The sequence below is a fragment of the Etheostoma spectabile genome, chromosome 9, assembly GCF_008692095.1.
Source record: "Etheostoma spectabile isolate EspeVRDwgs_2016 chromosome 9, UIUC_Espe_1.0, whole genome shotgun sequence".
NCBI classification, from domain to species: Eukaryota; Metazoa; Chordata; class Actinopteri; order Perciformes; family Percidae; genus Etheostoma; species Etheostoma spectabile.
In genome coordinates, this window is record NC_045741.1 from 14,324,952 (window position 1) to 14,345,214 (window position 20,263).

The following is a 20,263-nucleotide window of genomic DNA, read 5'->3' on the forward strand; positions in this document are numbered from 1 at the left end:
AAGACTACATAAACATTACAAATCACAGAAATGTGAAGGAGAAATGAAATATGTGTGTGTGGTCCAAGGGAACAGACCTGGGAACCAGAAGACAAGTCCACGGTCCAGCACTTCTTTGGATTGGGGGTCTGTTATGCTGCGTAACAAGGCGGTGCGTGGAGGAGGCAGTTTGCGTGTGAGCCCGGTCATACACCTCAGAGCTGTAGCTGAGGCTGGACCACTGGCTCGTACCACAGCCACCCCACACCTGCCATGACCTGATGATAATGCAAAGATGGTCTCAGCATCAGCTATTCCAACTGGGACTCCATTAAAGGTTGACAGGAATCTGCAAGGTGGAGTTCCTGTGCTGGAAATAAGTAAATGGTAACAGACACTGTAACTTCAGATTTAGTCTAATATGTTGTGCTTTGTCTTTGGCTGATTCTTCAATACAACCCAGAGACAACCCTGTATTCTGTATTCTGGAGCCACAAAACTGACAAAAAATAAGATGTTTTCAAAAATATAATTGAAAATGTCAATAAATAACAATGTTAAAAGAACAATCAAAATGGAGTGTAAAACAAAACTTGCTAACTTGCACATATTTGCATAGGGAAATTAGGGAAGATATACATTATAATATAAAAAATATAAAGCAAAGTATTTGAATAAATTGCATTAGGTTTTGATGTATTTAATCAAGTGGTAAAGGAAAAATACAAAGCAAGTATAATGCTTTATATTTCGTTTTTGGTATTTATTGATGTATTCTACAGAGGAAGATTAGGGCCACGTGAACATTTTATTTCAGTTCTGATATTAAAGTCACAATTTTAAAGTCAGAGATATAAGTTATTGTTTTTTTACTGATATGTTTTTTCCTTTTGTTTTTGGGTTCAGTATGTTACTGTATCATACATTAGTTTTTATATTATATATAAATATATATATATATCAAGATTTCTGTAAAAGACAATATGACCGTTTCTGAATTAGAGGCCAAAATACAAAAATCGAGTTTAACTTTGTTAACAAACCTTGTCCTAAGTATGTGCTCAGCAGCTCTCCATATCCCACGATGAATGGATGGCAGCATAATCAGACACTAACACCAAACGTTTCAGGTGCTGTTCATCATGTGGCAGATTTTTTGAGATTGACATTGTAAAACACACTCTGTCCTTGACATAATCATTGTGTTTACCCTTTTACACTGTAAGCTAATGTCGGAGTAACCTATGAGTGTTACGTTATCAATGACTGTTGATAATCAAAATCAACTAGTGTTTCTGTGTAGGTACCTTCCCTTCCAAGCTGCAGCTTCTCTTCTTCAACCGTTTACATCATATACCACGATGAGATACTGTTGCTCCCTCTGTTGATTGTGATTCGTCGGGGTTTTCCACAACAGCGACAATACTAGAGACTGATTTGTTCAGGGCTTGTCAATTTGCTGTAGGTCCCGCCCGCTGTGCGTCATTAAATTCGGTCCGTGTAGCAACCGTTGCAGTAGCTATCTATCTATCTATCTATCTATCTATCTATCTATCTATCTATCTATCTATCTATCTATCTATCTATCTATCTATCTATCTATCTGTTTATCTATCTTTCATTTATATAATAAATAATAATTAATAATAGCTTAAATTAAATTTTTTAATTTTAATTTTAATCTGTTTATTGATCCCCAATGGGGAAATTACAATTTACACACTGTGTCCACACTTTGTTAGTTATCACACACAGTCCAGAACTACACACACACACACACACACACACGCTCAGGATCTGTACATGCACTAATGGAGAGATGTCAGAGTGAGTGGGCTGCCAGCCGAACCATCGCCCTGAGCGGTTGGGGGGTTCCGGTGTCTTGCTCAAGAGCACCTGGCAGATAATTTTCACAAAGTTAGATGAACACTCATCATATTTTTGTGTCTTTGTCTTATACCAAAAATGGTTGGTGGTGTGGTCTAGTCCATCATAGCCTACACACATTGTGCATATCAGAGAATATAAACAGAGTAAATGCACTGGTGCATTTGTGTGTGTGTGTGTGTGTGTGTGTGTGTGTGTGTGTGTGTGTGTGTGTGTGCGTATGCACCACTGCAGCCCCTTGCATCTGTCAGCCCAGAGGGTGGTGAGTAAGCAGAATTTATGCTCGAAGACGAGTTACATCTGAGCTCTGAGCTTTTTCGAGGGGGAGGGCTGCCTGCCTGCTTGCTTGGCTATATAGTGTAAAACGAAATCCAGAAGAGCTAAGGAGATATGTTGTGTACACAATACACAGACATGGCTTTAGGCCTGTGGAACAATCTTTAACCTAAGATCTCAATAATTTATAGGCTGCTTTGTGTGTGAGCAAAGCATGACAGCTGCCACCACACAGCTGTTGAGCACCATCAATACACAAACATCTTTGTCTCTTCCAATCAAAAGGACAATCAGACCATAAACCTAATTAAATTACCAAGTTGTCTTTGTTCAAATTACACCCACCCTCCGTACACACACACACACACACACACACACACACACACACACACACACACACACACACACACACACACACACACACACAATGGCCAGAAACATTTGACCAACATTTAACCAGACAAACCGACTGAGCCTGCACCATCACTGTTTGTTTTGAAGGATGTGTTTGGGTGTAGGCTTTAGGTCGACTAATGTTTGCTCAATGTGAAAGACATAAGACAACTGTGAGCAGACATGATGTTTAAGGAAATGACTATTATACAGCTGCTGCATACACAGTATGTCTATTTTGGAGTATCCATGCAGTGGACTGAAGTGAAGAGACACAGGCTACTTGTCTCTACACCTGAGTGTCACTAAAAATTTAATCTATGAAGATATTTTTTGCATTAATAAATAAGTCATATAGCCTATTTAATCTTCCAGGACAGGGTACTGCATTCACACTCACAGAGGAGAAATGGTGTACCTGCTGAACTGCAGAAACCACCTGCCATAAGAGACCTGCTGATGAAAGGACAATGGTGTTTACAATGATTGTGGGTTCATAAATCTGTAAAAGAGCACAACAATTTTGGTAATCTCAATACTATCAATACATACCGTGCATGTGGTTTGTCTGGGTTTTGCCTCAATGAAGCCAAGCGGATTCTATTTCTGGCACCAATTTGAAGCCCGGCTGCTGGCAGAGGTCACTGCAGGGCGATAAATATAAATTGCTCAGGGAGGACAGCGATGCTGCACACACATGCATAATGAAAAAAAAACAACAACAATATTATGTTCTTAAAATATTTATTTTAAAGTCTTAAAGTAAGCTGTGCATTAATTACAGTTTTTTTTTATTGCTAAACGACAGTGGGCACAACTGAAGCCACATGTGCAAAACTCTAAATCCAGTCCGCACTACCAACAGTCACCTGAGCTAAACAGTTGACATCACCTGCAAAACTCATATCAAGCAACACAACTCTTAACTCACATCTCAAAACAGGCTCAGTGCAGCAAAACAATATGCACAATAATCACTGAGATAACACACACTGTCACTCAGAACTATCACTCAACTAACTATATCAATCAATTATCACTCAGAGTAAAAACACTAGCATCAAACACCAATACAGAAATCCCAAACGTTCAAATCTTTACAGTTAGAACAATTTGAGTGACTTCACACTACTCAATAGATTCTTTAAAGAAAAGATATACAATACATCAATTTGTATGTAAGGGTTAAAAGAAGGAATGAAAATCAGCAGTTTGCTTCAATATAATATTTTGTCTCTAGTAATTTATGGAATTACTGAAAAAATACTCAGTAAAAAAACAGTAACATATAGTGTAACTGATCTTGCCTCTCTCCAGCATCATGCAGCGAGTTTTTTTCATCACATTGGATGTCTGCATGTCTGCGCCAGTGTATCATTTTTTACTGTAATTCTTATTTGGTGATCGTATAAAAAAGGCTTTGTTTCAGCTAAAATAGCAATCAGCAGTGTTTGATAGGCACCAGACTGAAATCCATTCTGTTTTGAATGTGTGGCTAACAGTTGTGACAGCAGTGTGTTAGCATTTGAACAAAGTGCTGTAAATCCACAGTGTTGTACAGGTCTTGGTTAAAGCCATGGGCGTATGTAGTGTGTAGAGTTTTGAAAACTGTGTCCTAGCAATGATAAACTAACTAGAGTTTGGTCCACATGAACTGCTGCTGTGCAGACTGTAGCTAGAGTTTAGAGTAGTTAGACATGTGACTCCAGCTGTGTCCACTGTGGTTTAGCAATCGAAAAATAAACTGTAAGTTGGTAAGCTAGGTTATGACCTGACCTCGTGTTTTTTATTTCTTATGAAGGAATCCCTTTTACAGTTCTGCTGAGACAATCTGGGACAATACTCATAATCATGAGGCTACTATTGTAAATTGTTGCAAGATGTGTGTGTGTGTGTGTGTGTGTGTGTGTGTGTGTGTGTGTGTGTGTGTGAGTGAGTGTGTGTGTCACCCAGCCCCCGTACCCCCGCCCTCTCTCTCTTTGTCCCTCCTCTATCGTCAGAGAAGCGCTCTCCATCTATCCGCGCATCCTGCTCCAGAGTACCAGGATGGTCCGCTGCTGCACCGACAACCTTCACTTAACGTTCACACTCATTTAACCCTTCACTCGGACCCTCGACGGCCGCCTCGATACCCCCATGCTTTGCCCTTCTCTTGAGATGCGATACCATTGTAAAATTTCCCGGAGAATATCTTTATCTTCCGTCGCTCCTCGCTGATAGAGAGCATGCCCGACCCGGGGACATCAGCGACAGGCGCTGCTGCCGCGGCGGCGGCCGGTGGCGCGGCCACTGCCGGCGAAGGCACCGAAAGCTCCCGGCACCGACACCGAGCGCAGCAGGGAGACGCGGAGAGGCCGGAGCCGGGCGCTGCCCCTTCACAAACCTCCTCCGGTGTACTGGGTGAGTCGAGTGTGCCTTTTTCGCTTTGGACGATGCGGTTTAGGAGGCGCATACAGGAAGAGAGGACAGGTGAACGTGATGTTGGGAAACGAGACGAGCACCGCATCATCATCACCTCGCGGCACTGTTCTTTTGTCTCCACGAGGGCGTCCCAAAATTACCACTTGACTAGACTGAAGGCCTGCATATAATGGCTTAGACTTATTTTGCATGTTTCTATAGCAGCTGCTTTTTGTGTTTTGGTGGGTTTTTTAATTAACCATAAATAGCCTATTAGGAAAATGGCTACATTTTGGCACAGTCTAGTTTTGACCTTATTCTTGGTTACCTCCAGTTATGCCAAACCTATTTCCACAGCAATCCCTAGGGATAGCCTACTTGTAGTAATTGCTGCAATAGTCCCCCCCTCCCACAGCATCTTTATAGGCTGCTTGTAGGCTACGATTGATTGTTTTTATTCATGGGGTTTCCGTTCAGTTCTGTATTATGAGATCTGCCAGGTAACCAAATGTTTATTAACTTCAAGATGCCATCCAGGGATTTTTAAACTATTCTAGCCTGACTATACACCACTACAGCTACACGTTATTGCCTCAGTCAGTTGCCATGCTATTGGAAAGAGCAGGTGCATGTTTTGTCATTTTAATGAGGGTTAAGCCATACAGGCTGCCCTTCTCACAATAATATCGCCATAATCTGGTAGGCCTACCGTTGTGAGGTGTGGTTTTAACCCCAGTGCTGTCCCTACAGTATATTATTCTTTAGGGAGTCCTACAATTATAGTAATTAGGTATCTACCTTTTATAACAATAACAAATAACAACCATGATTTCGGTTTACAATCCATGACACTGATAAGGGATCAGGATAGGCCAAATTTATAGTTGTCTTGTTGCAAGAATTGCAATTAAGGTTATTTTTAGAACAGAACACAATATTAGCCCGGGTAGAGAGCCTCAGCTGCTGAGCCAGGGTTGTTTTCCTGTGTGCGGGTGCAGAGACTACCTCTGTGCTCCCTGTGCTGTACTGCTGGAAAGTGATGCAGTGGAGCAGTGGGCTGTCAGCGGATGAACGCTCCTTTCCACACTTGGTCAAGGTAACCTGAGCTGATGACTAGAAGAGCAGCTTGATGCACCCATTGGTGCACCACAGTTCCTTAAATGGGTTACCGGAGGGTGGAGGGTCTGCAAAGTGAAGATTAGTTCAACTTTACTGTTACTTTATTAGCTAGAAGCAGTACTGGGTATAAATATAATAACTGGGACTCTGCATCTGGAAAGGTAGAAGCAGATAGCAAACATCTCCTCACAAAAGAGTTTACTGATACCAAACCCTTATAAAGGGGGACAGTAATAAAAAAATGTGTAGGGCTGGCTATCAAAACGTAATACCTTTTTTCTGGTGAATGAACCGTATTTGTAGCAACAAGTATCCAAAACTGTCATGTACTGAAAGCTGGCGTCGGATGCCTGGACAGATTTGAATCTTGTTGCTTTTTTCGTTGAGATAGTTCCTGTAAAAAGATGTAAAAATATAGACCAATTGTATTTAGGCAATGGTCTGCATGTGTTAAGACATTTAAAACACTTTGGCCTATTTTGTTAAAGGAAGAAAGGGGTTTAAAAAATGCTGTTTAATATTTTGGAAGTAGGGTACTGATAAGGTATTGTGTGGGTATCAGTACCAAACACTCAGGTGATTTGTCATTGTAGTATTGTAAATGATACTCAGCCCTACATACATAGGCCTAATTCTTCTTGGGGTCATACTTTGTTTAAGCACACCACTAAGTTGGGGGAAATTATGTCAAAAAGTGAGAGGGAAAGTAAGTAAATTCATTATTACAAACAACAGCAATGCACTTAGACTGCAGGTTCAAACAATCACACACAGACAAGTGAATGGTGTATGTACAAGCTTCAAACACTCATGCCACATGCTGCTCACTCATTACACCTGTTAATGTCTCGAAAGAGTACTCAACTAATACAAATAAAATAACCCCCACCAAAAACATAACTTATCATTAGAAGGGCACTCAGAGAGCGCAGACCGCTGCCAAGGCATGCCCTTTCTCACAATGTTAATGCAGTGTGAATTTCACATCACATGAATTCTGCACAAATGCCCTATACGAAAGTAAAGAATATTTTGTGTGTTCGCCCCCTCTTCAAAATTGAATGGGGTCTTCTTTAGCCCATGCTACACCCTTACACCAAGTTTAATGGAAATCAGGCCAGTCGTTTTTGCGTAATCCTGATGACAGACAAACAAACCAACAAACCAAGCTGAAAACATAACCTCCATAGTAGAGGAAATAAAAAGAAAAGAAAATAATATAGAAGAAGAAAATCAATCTCGAAACCACTATAGTTTTTTGGGGAAACATTTCTTTGTTTGTTGACAGAATTTAGATTCTGTCAACAAATGGTGATGGTGAAATGTCTATACTGAAGATCACTTGCATTCCAGACAATAAAAGAATAACATCACAGTTTGTTGTTAAAGGAGCAAAGATGAGATGTGTATCAGAAATGTAATGAGCAGTGACTGTATTGCCTTCTTGAAACTTCTTTCCCCCACTTGCCTTCTTCAGGGCCCTTTTATGGTTGTGCGTAAACTCCACCTACGCCGGCGCTCCTACGGCACTCCTACGGCACTCCTATGGCGCTCCTATGGCGTTGGGACCCTTTTAAGGGTTGAACGTGTTTCTTTGCATCGCAATGCATTTCCCCGCCAGAACGCTAGGAGCTGTGGTTTCTGGAGGGTCAATCGTGAAACTCTTTTTTTACTTGTGCGTTGGTGTGTGCCTCAAACTGGCACATGTGTGTGGGGAGTGGGTGATAGAGAAGTACAGAGAGAGGGAGAAAGTGAAAGAGTGACAGCAATTGTCTTTGGAGCAAGTTGTGACTCTAGAGTAATAGTGAGGGAACAATGTGTCTCCCCTGTGCTTTCTGACCACGTTGGGAAATCTGTAGCAGGAAAAGTTAACCTTCTCCTTGATTTCAAGTTGTTTATGGAGAAGTTTAACCCGGAAATGAGTTGGGGGAAATCCAAGCCAAGGCTGAGCGACGTGCGTGGCCGTGACGTGTAATTGCATATTTTGAGAGGTGCACATCAGGCTACGGCGTAGGGACCGGCGTAGACGCAGAGGGGTCTGCAAAGGTACGCCATAGATTCTACGCAGAACCATAAAAACGGCCTTTAGCATGAGTCATGAGGCAGAAGAATTGGTTTTGGGGACTTCAGTGGAATTACCATGATAAAACATAACTTCCCTCACACATGTCAGTGTCAGTCAGCCCAGTGGGAAGTCAGGATGATTTCTCCAGCTGAGATTTTGGTTGCAGCCTGGAAAGATTTTGCTCACTGGAGGCTTGGATGCTTGATCGTCCCCATGCCTCCACCACATTTTCCTAATCCCTCCACAGTATACTGGAATGACTTTGATCCTCTCAGCCATCTTCCTTAGTAGCTCCAACACTCACAAGTCCATTTTTCAAAGATTAATTAAGCGTCCATCATTAGAAATCGTAATGTTAAAGTCGCACCAATTAGCGTGTATTACCTCTGAGGCCAGTGTTGATAAGATTCTGTGTTATGGAAATGGGGTCATGTAATTTGTGGCAGTCCCATCAGACAGTACAGTGGTTTAGGATTTAGGACGTGTGTGAGATTCATTCTTACTTTGGAAAAAGCCGTAATGATGATGGGTTGCGGCCTGAAATGATGTGTCTCTGAATACATTCTTGAACATCCGTAGGATTTGAACGCCCTCTCTTGTACTATGAATTCAATTTTGACTTGTATTCTTTATTTCATCTTTAGGTTTAATTAATACTATATCATAAAGTTGAGGGCTGCTGAAATTTGGGGCTTAATTAGATAATGTGGAGATGACAACTGAATAATTTCTCTTATCAGGACAGTGTCCGAAATACTTCAGAAATTAATGTATTGCACAACAGTTTTGAGACTAGCCCCCATTTCAAAATGTAGGAATTCTACTTTTTGTATCACTATTACAGGACAGTCTGCATCATCAACTCATTCTATTTCTTCACTGATTTTGAACTGCTACACTATATTAAATATGTTTCAATGTATCGAGTATATAAAAGTGTGCAGGTTTAGCAAGTAAAGTCAATCTAAAATGATAGTTTTCAGGTCTTTTCTGAGGCAGTGTGATTTGAAAGTGTAAACTTGTTTAACTCCATCCCTGAAGGTTGGCATTAATTAGTTAATAATAATTTACAGTCTGCAAAATGCACGAGTAAAATGTATTAAGCAGGGATTTGCAATCATCTACAGAAGCTTGGCCAGCAGGACTCTAGCTCTCTCTCTCTCATAGTAGAATACCTCAGCTTTGCTTCAGACAGATTTAGTCAGGTTCAGTGTCACACAGGTTGCTTTAAATACAGCAGTGTAAGGCAGGGCAGTGTTGAGAGGAAAAAGCATCACACTGAACTTCCCAAAAGATGAGCGGTTTTTCACAGCAGCAGAGAGACTGAGCCATTGGTTTTGTGCCCTCCCACAGCTTCATAAATGAAGGAGCTGATGAATGTAATGCAGTATGATATAAGGACAGCAGTGTGTTGTGTCTAATGACTCTGAACTTAATGTCTCTCTCTCCTCTCTCTGCATCTCTTTGCCAATCTCTACATAGTTACTTGTTCAATGCTCCACAGAGACATCTTGTCTCCTCTCCCCCTCTAGAATAAGCACTGAGCTGCACATTAGCTGCATAAGCGAGGGAGGAGAATCACCTCTATGTGGGGTGACCTTGGTGCTAGTGATGTTGGAGCTTTATTAATCTGAATGGTCAAACACACATCTCACAGATTACTTTGATGAACCAGCTCTTGATGAGGGAAGACATTTCATGATAGAATTAAATTAAACAGACCATCAGACTAACTGTAAAATTTAAGTGCCTGGCTCCTTTCTGTGATAACGCTTTCATATTTATTATGAGCAGCTTGCCTTGCCTTGTAATTAAAATCATTACAGTGAAGAAGGTGCTGGTCAGATGAAGGTAAACACTGCAGTTAGGGCTTCAATCATTTTAATAGATGTTAGTTTGTGTGGCCGGTACTTGTTCAATGGTCTATTTACAGGCATAGTGTCTGTAGCTGCTCGTTCAAACTACCCAAACTTGTCTTTCTGCAGCAAAAAACACAAGATTCATCACCTCATGTTCCTCCCCGCAGGCGAGTGCCTCAGTAAGCTGAAGCCTTTTCTGACAGTATCTTGCTTGTTTATCTTAATGTCTGCAGTCACTTTATTTGGATCGTCCTAGGATATTAATTGAGAACAGTAGGGTATGATTATTGTGAATCCCATCAGTTTCTGAAAATACTATTTGCCTAAATTTCTGGTATGATGGTATACATCTTTCAGTGATGTCCCCTCCCCTTTCTAACTCGCCTCTTTGATACTAAGTCCTGCCATCCTGACCTCCCTCTGCTTACTTAATACAACAGCCACAAAAATACTACTGCTTAGTACTATGAAGCCTTTGATAACCACAGAAAATACAGGCTGCATTATCATCTCTAAATCCTACAAGTTGGGTAGTTTCAACATCAAAAAGTCATGTTGCTCATGTTGACTCTGACTTAAATCTAATCTGGGTTCAATTAAGTAGTCATACACTGGAACTAATACAATTACTAAGCCTTTAGCATACATGGATTTTTAATATTGTTCAATTACACAACCAGGTAAAACTGGAAACTGCATTCCTGAGTGAGAACAATTAAAAGGACATAATACATTCTAAATTGATGTCAAAACTTATCTTGACAACAGTTTATCCTCCATTATCTTATTTCTCAATTCCTCCTGTAACTTGAGCCCTTTAATACAGTTTCTTCATCAATGTTAAACTTCAGTGTTTCCGCTATCAGCTACAGTCATTCAGTTCCCTGCCCTCATGTTACCTACACATAAAATGACTTCCACACCGTGTGGTATTCATATTATACATCTGGAAAAAGACTATGATTGATATGTTTGCCATCATGTGTTTAAACAGTAGAGTGTTACTTGCATCAAATACATTCTTAAATAAACCGAGAGCAGCAGTTGAACTTATATCCATTTCAGGTGTATGGACCTGTGTGGCCGCACCCTCCGACCAACAGCCTTTTGTTACCTGATTCTTGTTGGCTTGGGTTATTCTAACTGTAGAGATGATCCCATACATGTACCACCTGCACTCAGACACATCAGACCCCTTCAGGAGACACCACCCCCTGTAACTACTGTGGAAATACGTATGTTCAGTATGTTGGAGGAAATTTCTCTTTCTCTTAAATTATCTGTCTTGCCAGTGGAGATTCACTTGCCCTAGATTCTCAAGTTTTAAATGGCGTAATCATAGCACCCATAATGCATCTTTGCTTCCAACCAGTTTATAAATCCCCAGTCATGCTCTCTGGAAATTTACACTTTTCCATTTATAGCCGTGAAGATTATCAAACTGTAAGCAGAAAATGATAATGCACACTCCAGAGCTTAATGCACTCCAAGCAGAGAGAGAGAGAGAGAGAGAGAGAGAGAGAGAGAGAGAGAGAGAGAGAGAGAGAGAGAGAGAGAGAGTGCTGCTGGTGTCGCCTGTCTACTGCCTTGTGTAGAAGCAGTGACATGTCGCAGAGACCTTATTGGTGAGTTTAGGCTGCGTTGTCTTGGATCAAAACAAAGTCAATAACCAGCCTCCTCCTGTGTGTAACCAATATTGCATTCCTAAAGGAAAAAGTAGGATTGACATGCATTCGGTCAGCCTGTCCTTTATGCTAAAAATGAAACTGTACTAGGTCTTTGATTTGATTTAGTTGCCAAGCAATGCCAGGACAAGTACAATGACCATGGTGAAGAATGCTGTTTTTAGCCTCAGTCGTAGGGAATTGCTCCACATTACCTACTCTCCAGCTTGAGAAGGCTTAAGTGCTATGAAAGTGTAACGTACAACACATGGGGGAGAAAAGCTCTTTTTCCTGTAGCTAATAACTCAACATATTATCCATGTCAATGTCAGCACAGAGCCAGTAAATGGGAAGCTAGGGGATCTTGAAGCACAGTCAGTATTGTAGGTATTCATCCTTTCTATGATTCTTGTTTCCCTCTCAACTCGCTCCTGTGAATTGTTTTATTTAGCCGCTATATTTTTACAATTGTTTGATAGGTAGAGAGGTGGTAATGTTCACCTTTTTCTTGTTTGCGAATGGTGTAGGACAGGAAGGAAGGGAGCTTGTTTAGTGCATATGAGGAACAGAATGCTACTGTTTATCTCTGACTGAAGTGAGAGAGTTACTTAAGTGCAGCGCTGTAATGGGGCAAACAGCACTTTCTGCTCATACATTAGCATAACGTCCACAGCTGTAGATAACATAGGATTCAATTCAATTCAATTCAATTTTATTTATAGTATCAATTCATACATCGTTTCTCTCAAACAACTTTACAGATAGACCACACTCCAGAATTTACAAGGACCCAACAGTTCTAGTAGTTTCCTCCAGACAAGCAACAGTGCGACAGTGCGAGGAACTTCCTTTTAGGCGAAACCGCGGTCAGGAGCTAGGAGCTTGGCAAAGGGTCCTACCCTGAGATTTCGCCTTAATAAATTTGTTAAAATGAAGTAATTTTCTTTTCCTGTCCTAATTTGTGTTCCTCGTTATTTAAGATTGTAGATTTAAGAAAATTACTTCTCTAAAATGTTCATTTTTACACGTTTATTACATTTAACCAATTTAATAAATTACATAAAGTGACAGGGATTTTGCTAAGATTAAACCCTTAGATTAGCCCTTACATTTCTTTAACATTACCCAGAAGTATTTTTTCAGGTTGGAAAACATATATATATATAACATATATATATATATATATATATATATATATATATATATATATATATAAATATTCTGTATCAGCTTGTTCCAGCTCTTCATTGAAGCCATTTAATATTTACAACAAATGAAGCATTTAAAACAAAGACTGTACTTGTTTTATTGATTGCACCATTTCATCAAGTGGAGATATTCTTGATGTCTTTACTACACAGTTTGCCATAATTCAGCCTAATATCTGTGGAAGCGTTGGGATCTTCACTAGAATGTAATTTAAAAAAAATCTTGTGGTTGAAACAAAGCTTGGCTGCACAGTTGTTTTTTTTGCTCTTCTCCTTTTTGTACACTTATGTTTTGCTTATTTGATCCTCATCTGAAAGGTTCAGTCAGATTCTGGCCCATGCCTTCAATACGAATTTGTATGTGGTGAAAGTCTTTTCACAACCAAGGAGGGACATGTTGTTTCAGCTCACATATTTGCACACTGTCAATGTTGACTGATGTACGCCTTCAACAGTAGTTCAGGCTGTTATTCAGTTTCCTTCTCATATACTTCCTCTGCCTTTTTCCCTATATTTCCTCCTTTTTCTTTGTGTTTTTGTTTACTGTTCACTCCACACTAGCTTGTATGAAAAGAACATATACTCTGCATGCCGTCTGCAGCAACATGCCATCTTTATTGGCTTTACACCTTTTAGTCATTTTCTCTGAGAATCAAGGTTCTATTGCTGGTGTTTTGCTTGCTGCAGCTTTTACTCCTGTCATGTCCCTTGGAAAAGTGCTAAAGAAGGCTGCGATTATGCAATGTTTTGGATGATGCATGAAGAAATTGTCAAGGAAAAGGAACCGCATTGCCACTGCTGTAATATCTCCAGTTTTTCACTTTCCTCCTGCTTAATGAAGCATACAAGTCTCAACAGCCTGTTGTCTGTGTGAAGGTCTTTGAGTGTGTCTCCATTCACATAGAGAATGATCATTAATTTGCCTTTTTTTTAAACTGAGGAGGCTTCACTATGCAGCGTCAGAAAAACGGTAAAATCGGTCGCTTCAGTAGAGTTTGCTGAATCCTATACTAGTTTCATTTCATGATACATTTTATCAAAAAAAGAACATGTTCCACTACCTATGTTGCTTTTACAGAACGACTTGTGTAACATCCCTCTGTAGAAACTCCAAAGCTAAATAAACCAGAATGAAATGCTGCATAGATCTTCCTCAAGCTCTTTTTTGAAAGGCCAGAAATCAAAGCTGACTAAGTCATTAAAGATGTCTTCCTCTGCTTGTCATTGAGTGGGAAAGGAAATGGGGGGGAATGGTGTAGTAATGTACAACAATTACTGGTTCCTCTGGATATTGATTGGACTCCTAGCCTCCCTTCTATATTTCCTGTCCAGGAATAGAATATCGTACCATCATACATTGGTTAATCCACAGCCATGAGACTGACTGACAGACAGTATCACAGTATCTTTTCTCTAAATCCACTCTTTTATTATCCTTTCTTCTTCTATTACTATAGCTCCCAGCACAATTTCTGTTTTAAATAGAAATACCCAGTTTGCCTGATGCTTATTGGAAGTGCTTGATCATCTAATGATTATAATTATCTCAAGCAATCTAATTTCTGTAGTTCTTCCCATAGTTTAATTAATCTAATAAACAACTTTCCTAGGTTGCTATGTTTGACTCTGGCACAGTCAGTCAGATGTACAGTAACTAGATCTAATTGCACACTAATGCTCTATGTTAAAGCTCCTTAAAAATGTATGAGTCTGTTTTCTCTGAATGCCTGAGTTGTTAGGCGTCCATATGACCCTCTGTGTGCTCTGAATATGAAACACTATTGTGTCCTAGTGATTCAATTTGCAACTTTCAAGTTATAGAAATAGTAACTCATTTTGGGAAATATGTAATGTATTTTATATTGTATATTGTATATTGACACTGCTGTTTTTTGTGTTCAAAAGGAAGTTGCGGCTGGTTGGCTTAGTTAAGTAAAAACACTTGAAACTTGGGTAACATGGCTCTTTAGGAATGTAACTAAATCTTCCTGCTGACTCTTCTAAAGCTAATTTATTACCTGTTATATGTTGTTCGTTAAATCTGTAAAAACAACACACACAAAAAAAGAGCAGGGCTAGCTGCTTCCATTCCAGTTATGCTAAGCTAACAGGCTGCTGGCTCCAGCGTCATATTAAAACCCACAGATATGACAGTGGTATTGATTCCCTCATCTAACTCTTGGCAATAAGTATTATTCATAATATATAATATATTCATAATATTATCAATTCCATTTCATTTTATATTGTTCAAGGTATTTTGCTACAGTATATCAAAGTATTCAACTGGATATCTTCCAAACATGCCGTGGTGCTGCAGTGATCCTTAACCTGCTCCACAGAAAACAAAAATGGCCACCAGCATATGTTTGCATTGTTGCTGTGTGTAATACGTGTCCCTTTTGTTCCTCAGAAAACCCTTCCTCCACTTTGGCAGTTTCCCACTACTCAACAAGGAGGTCTGTTTGCTCCACAAAGGCTGCTATTCACTCCACTATATTCATCATCACCACTCGCTTATTCATAATTCGTAATCCCCCCTTCACAATGCTCAATTCAGCCAGTTAGATAACCAGTCTGTGGTCTGAAGGAGTAGTCTGCATCGACTGGGCATGAAAGGGATTCAACACCGGCTTCAATTCAGTATTGCTACCTGTCTGAATAGTACACTGCATAATTTCCCTCATTTAACACTAGCTTTATAACAGACATGACAGCTCAATCCCTGCTTTTCTGGTTTTTCACTGGGGCAACTCACCCAAATTAACCATTTAACCAAAAATTACCCACTGATTAGTCGAAAGAGAGAGAGAGAGAGAGAGAGAGTGGGACATGAAGGAGGCAGATTGGATAATATAAATCACTCAGATAGGTGAGAAGCAGACACAAAATGTGATAAAAAGAGAGCAAGACAATAGGATGGGGGAAAAGTGATACTTCAACTATTCTGCTGAGTGAGCACTGTGGCTCTTTTCTTCCTACATGGTCTTGCCTTGTCCTTCTATTGGCCCGCAGCCACGGGTGGCTCCAGTATCACATGTAATCATTGTTATTTTGAGGCCAAGGACGAGTCCCTATTATCCTCCCTGCGCCTGTTAATGAGGGAACCAGAGTTCTGATATCCACCAGCACTGACATCTTCATCCCATTTGTCACGAAGGTGGAGCAGACACCTTCTATCTCTCTCCCGAAGACAGACAGTCCTAGGGCCCTATTTTAATTCTAAGCACACAGGGTAAAGCGTGTGGCGCAGGTGCGTTTAGGGTGTGTACAAATCCACTTTTGCTAGTTTAAAGGTGGAAAAAAGGGTCTGTGCGCCAAGTGCATGGTTCAAAAGGGTTGTACTTAGTGTCATGCAATAAACCAATCAGAGTGTCATCTTCTATTCCCTTTAAAAGCCAGGCATGTTTGTACCTTGGCACATTGCTGTTAAAATGGTTTAAGCAGGAAGGAGAGATTTTCAGGAAGAGAAACTGATCTGCTTGTGCGTGAAGTAAAAGCATGCAAGCAGATCATATATATTTTTTTCATCTTTTGAATGTGTGTTGCTGCGCGTCCCTGTGTGTGTGTAACAAGCATAGTGTGCGTGCAACGTGCATAAGCCTAGGCGCTGTTAAAATAATGAAATGCTTCATTATTGACTCTAGGCCAGGTTTTTGTTGGTCAATGGCATGATTACTTTCCGCAATATGCCAAGAATGCACCTGAACACACCTCCCTGTTAGATCAGAACAGCCATGGGCGCAAAGATGGTGCATTTGGTATTTAAACAACGTGGGCGCTGGACGGGAAATTGACAACTGCGTCGGTCTTAAACTAGCAAAGACGTTTACGTCGGGCTTCGCACTGCGCCAGGAGCAAGATAGGGCCCCTGATCTCAATTACATCATATACAGGGCTCTTTTATCTCTCTAGTGAAACTAGCAGCCCGCTCGGTCCACCACTTTGGTCCAGACAGAAATAATCTCAACAACCAATGGATTGCCATTCATGGTCCCCAGAGGATGATGCCTACTGACTTGGTGATCCACAGATGTTTCCTCTTTATGCTTTTTTTTATTTAGTGAAATGTCTCAACAACCATTATTTTATACAGACATTCGTGTTCCCCTTCGTGTAGGATAAATTTAAAGCATTTTGGTTAGAGCTGAGAGAAGGGACTGAGAGATTCTGCTCAGGAGGGCTAAGAGAGAGGATTTTGGAAAAGAGTGATGCAGTAATGGTAGCAACAAAAAAGATATAGAGGAAAAAGAGAGAGGTCCGTGGTGTGGAAGAGAGGAGCATACTGAGGTGAAAGAAAACGAAAAGAGACAGAAGGAGTGCTCTGCAGCAGTGGGAAGAGGGGGCTTTTCATATGCTATACATCTGTGTGTGCATCTGTCATTGAAAAAGAGAGATGCAATGTGGAATTGGGAGTGTTTGTGTTTGTCGATTTGGTGCCAAAATATATCCCGACTGTGTACCTTGCATTGGAAGAGTGCAGCAGTGAGGTGGCAACACGCAATAGAGCGAGTCAGTGTTTGGAAGCTGGAGAAAGCAGGATGGAGGGAGAGTGGGACAAATAAGAGGAGAGGTGGGTTATGGCTTGCTTCTTTCTCTCAAGACATGTATGCTGCAAATGCAGAATTTACAGCTTTATTCACATAATCTTCACAGGTGGAACAGTCTGATTCGGTATTTCTTTCAGACATTTCAGCTGCATGATTTGATGACTCAGCATGCAAGTCGTTGCTGCACCTCTTTCTATATGTACATGTACAGTGATGGGATTTGTTTCCGTCTGCATGTCTTTGTGTTTTTTACTATATTTGCGTCTAGTGTAGTGTGTAGTGTGTGTTTGGGGAGTTGGGAGCAGGTTTGAAAGGCCGCTGTCTGTCCTTTGTGTTGCCTTGTGGTCCAGTGTGGCTGGGTGTAGACTCGTCTGTACAGAATGGCAACATACAGAGTCAGGGATAGAAAGGATTCTAAAAAATTGTTGGGTGTTTGAACTTAATTAGGCTCTCTGTCCCACTTACTGATGTAACACTCAGTAGATGTGACAATGGGAATGTTTTCTTCCTGTTTTATTTTTATTTGCTACATTCCCTCATTGTCTCTTGGGACAATTCTGTCAGTATCTCTATTTTTCCTTACATTATGTCTGTGGGTTTGCGTCTGTCTATCTGCCTATCTATTAGACTTCCTAACTAAGAGTCAAAATGAATTGCTACTGAGAAGATATAAATTCTGCTCTAGTCTCCAGCCTTCTAGAAAATACACTCTGTTGCCAAGCATATTGAGTAAAGGAATCTTTACTTTAGGTGCATTTGAAAGTACAAATTCTCAGCATCACACCAGTACTGTAAATCTGCACTGATTGCCTCAGAAAGTGAGAAGGGGGGGATATTTTGTCTCACAAATGTGAGCTCTATGCAAGCATGCCCATATTATGAAAAAATCCCTTTTTCTGGGATTTGGGGTGTTATTTTGTGTCTCTGGTACTTTCACACGCATACAAACTTATAAAAAAAAGTTGAGTGAGATAAAGGTTTCTGAATGTCCTCTGCTTTCAGTCTCCAGGTGAGCTGTTCAAGTTCTGCACGGCTTTCTACTTAACTAGCCGAGACGAGGTGGCTAACCGTAGCATGCTAGCGCTAGCATACTAGCTCATTCTCAATGCCAAAACACTGCTACAACACAGACTAGTTGACCATAATCTCCAAAAGAACTACTTCCATGTCCATGTTCTGCAGGTATTCCACAAGTGGCCCTCGTCTAGAAGAAGTCTCCCAGCTAAGTCTGCCTTGGACTGACCAAAGTTGGAGAAAGAGTTATCTAGCGGATGTGATCTTACCGAGCTACTGCGCATGTGCGACTCCCAACAAAGATAGTATAGAAATGAGACATCTCACTCTGTAGCTAAAACAGAGACCTAAACACACACGGTCAAAAGAGGCTTTGCAGCAATGTGCGGAACAATAAAAATATGGTGTTTTTTGAATATTAAACCATGTAACCTATTCTGGTACAACCTCAAAATACAATTATGAACCTGAAAAGGAGCATACTATGGGAGCTTTAAGGTGCTTCTGGTAACAGCTGGCCCAGACAGGCAGCAAAGAGAAATTTTGTTTAGTTTTATGTGATGTGAACCTACGATAAAGGAACAATCAATTCCACATATGCTGCTCTACACACATACTGCTTTTGTGTTCTCATTTTTTGTTTCACTTAAATGCTGTGCAAAAAAGGGCTTTTGTCAGGAAAAGTGATCACCATGATTACACCTGTAATTTTAAACATTAGATGTGACTCAGCAAATATGCTGCTGTCTCATGATTGCAAACTTTGTTAAACACACTTTATGCCTGGTCTAAATCCAGACAATACGATACCAGGGTTTCAGAACTAGATGATTATAATATGTTTTAATATTTCACTTGTTATCCTATTACTGCTAACTGTGTTGTTCACTGAGAAAAACGTCCTCTATTTTGTTAAAAATGATAGCAATAACATCAGTTTACTTGAAATAAGGCAGATTAAATGTACAGTATGAAGCTGCAGTAAGTGTCAAAACACTAAAGCAGGTACTGCTAATCACCAAACTGGTTGCCAGAACAAAAAACAAGAATCTTGCAGGAGTCACTAAGACCAACACATTTTCTTTCTTTTAAGCACCATACTGCTACTTGTGTTGCCATGACCTTTTTCAGGAATATGATGTGGATTCAATAACTTGAAAATATATAACTATGCTGTCTATTTTATACTGTCAATGTGTAGTCTGCAAATATCCTACAATATGTTTAAGGTCCTGTAGGTTTGTAGTACAAAGTGTTGTGTTTAGTCACAGTGGTGTTTTTCTTTATTTTTCATCAACATGCTAAGAATGCTCATTAATGTCTTCTATAATTCTGCTGCTCTCTCACAGAATCACTGCATTATCTTTATGAAGTGGTTAGTTTTTATATAATAAAAGGAAAGCAAGGTAAATGCATCATCTACTTTGTTCCTTCATGGAAGACAAACAATAAAATGATTTGTTGATGGAAAAGCACATTTTTATTTTTAAATTCAAGTATTCATCATTTGATTTAAGTTCCATAAGGGGACAAAATATGTTTACTGAAATAATTTCATAAATCCTTTTTGCTAGTCAATAGCTTAGGAACAAAAATCGTCCTGGGTGTGTTTTCAGTAATATTAAGTCAGATAATCTACTCTCCTCAGCTGGAAATACAAAACATACTGTACATGTTGAACCAATTAGCATTCCCAAAGCATTCCTCCTAGGTTCTTTAGACCCAACTAAAACTTTTGGTCCTGCTGCTTAAAGATTACCCCTACCAGATTGAGTCAACTCTTCAATGTTGACCTTTAGCCAAAAAGACCAAAGAATTGTCAAACAAACTCACACAGGCAGCGAAGACA

General features: G+C 40.1%; 2 protein-coding genes across 6 annotated transcripts in view; one reads left to right on the forward strand and one right to left on the reverse strand.

Annotated features, from left to right (window-relative positions):
- The window catches only part of gtpbp3 (GTP binding protein 3, mitochondrial), an 18,640-nt gene extending 11,736 nt beyond the window's left edge, over positions 1–6,904 (reverse strand). For 2 of the 4 annotated variants that reach the window (XM_032527124.1, XM_032527123.1), the window contains exons 1-3: positions 6,892–6,904; positions 1,023–1,265; positions 78–349 (exon numbers count right to left, since the gene is read on the reverse strand). In XM_032527124.1, the coding sequence (XP_032383015.1) occupies positions 78–349; positions 1,023–1,081 (331 nt within the window). In that variant the 5' untranslated portion in view covers positions 1,082–1,265; positions 6,892–6,904. Of the gene's footprint in view, positions 1–77; positions 350–1,022; positions 1,266–1,286; positions 1,357–6,891 lie in introns of those variants that run through there. The other 2 variants (XM_032527125.1, XM_032527126.1) reach the window with 2 other exon arrangements.
- Positions 4,543–20,263, forward strand: part of ano8b (anoctamin 8b) — a 39,716-nt gene continuing 23,995 nt past the window's right edge. For both annotated transcript variants that reach the window (XM_032527119.1, XM_032527121.1), the window contains exon 1: positions 4,543–4,935. In XM_032527119.1, coding sequence (XP_032383010.1) covers positions 4,761–4,935 — 175 coding nt within the window. In that variant the 5' untranslated portion in view covers positions 4,543–4,760. The remainder of the gene's footprint in view (positions 4,936–20,263) is intronic.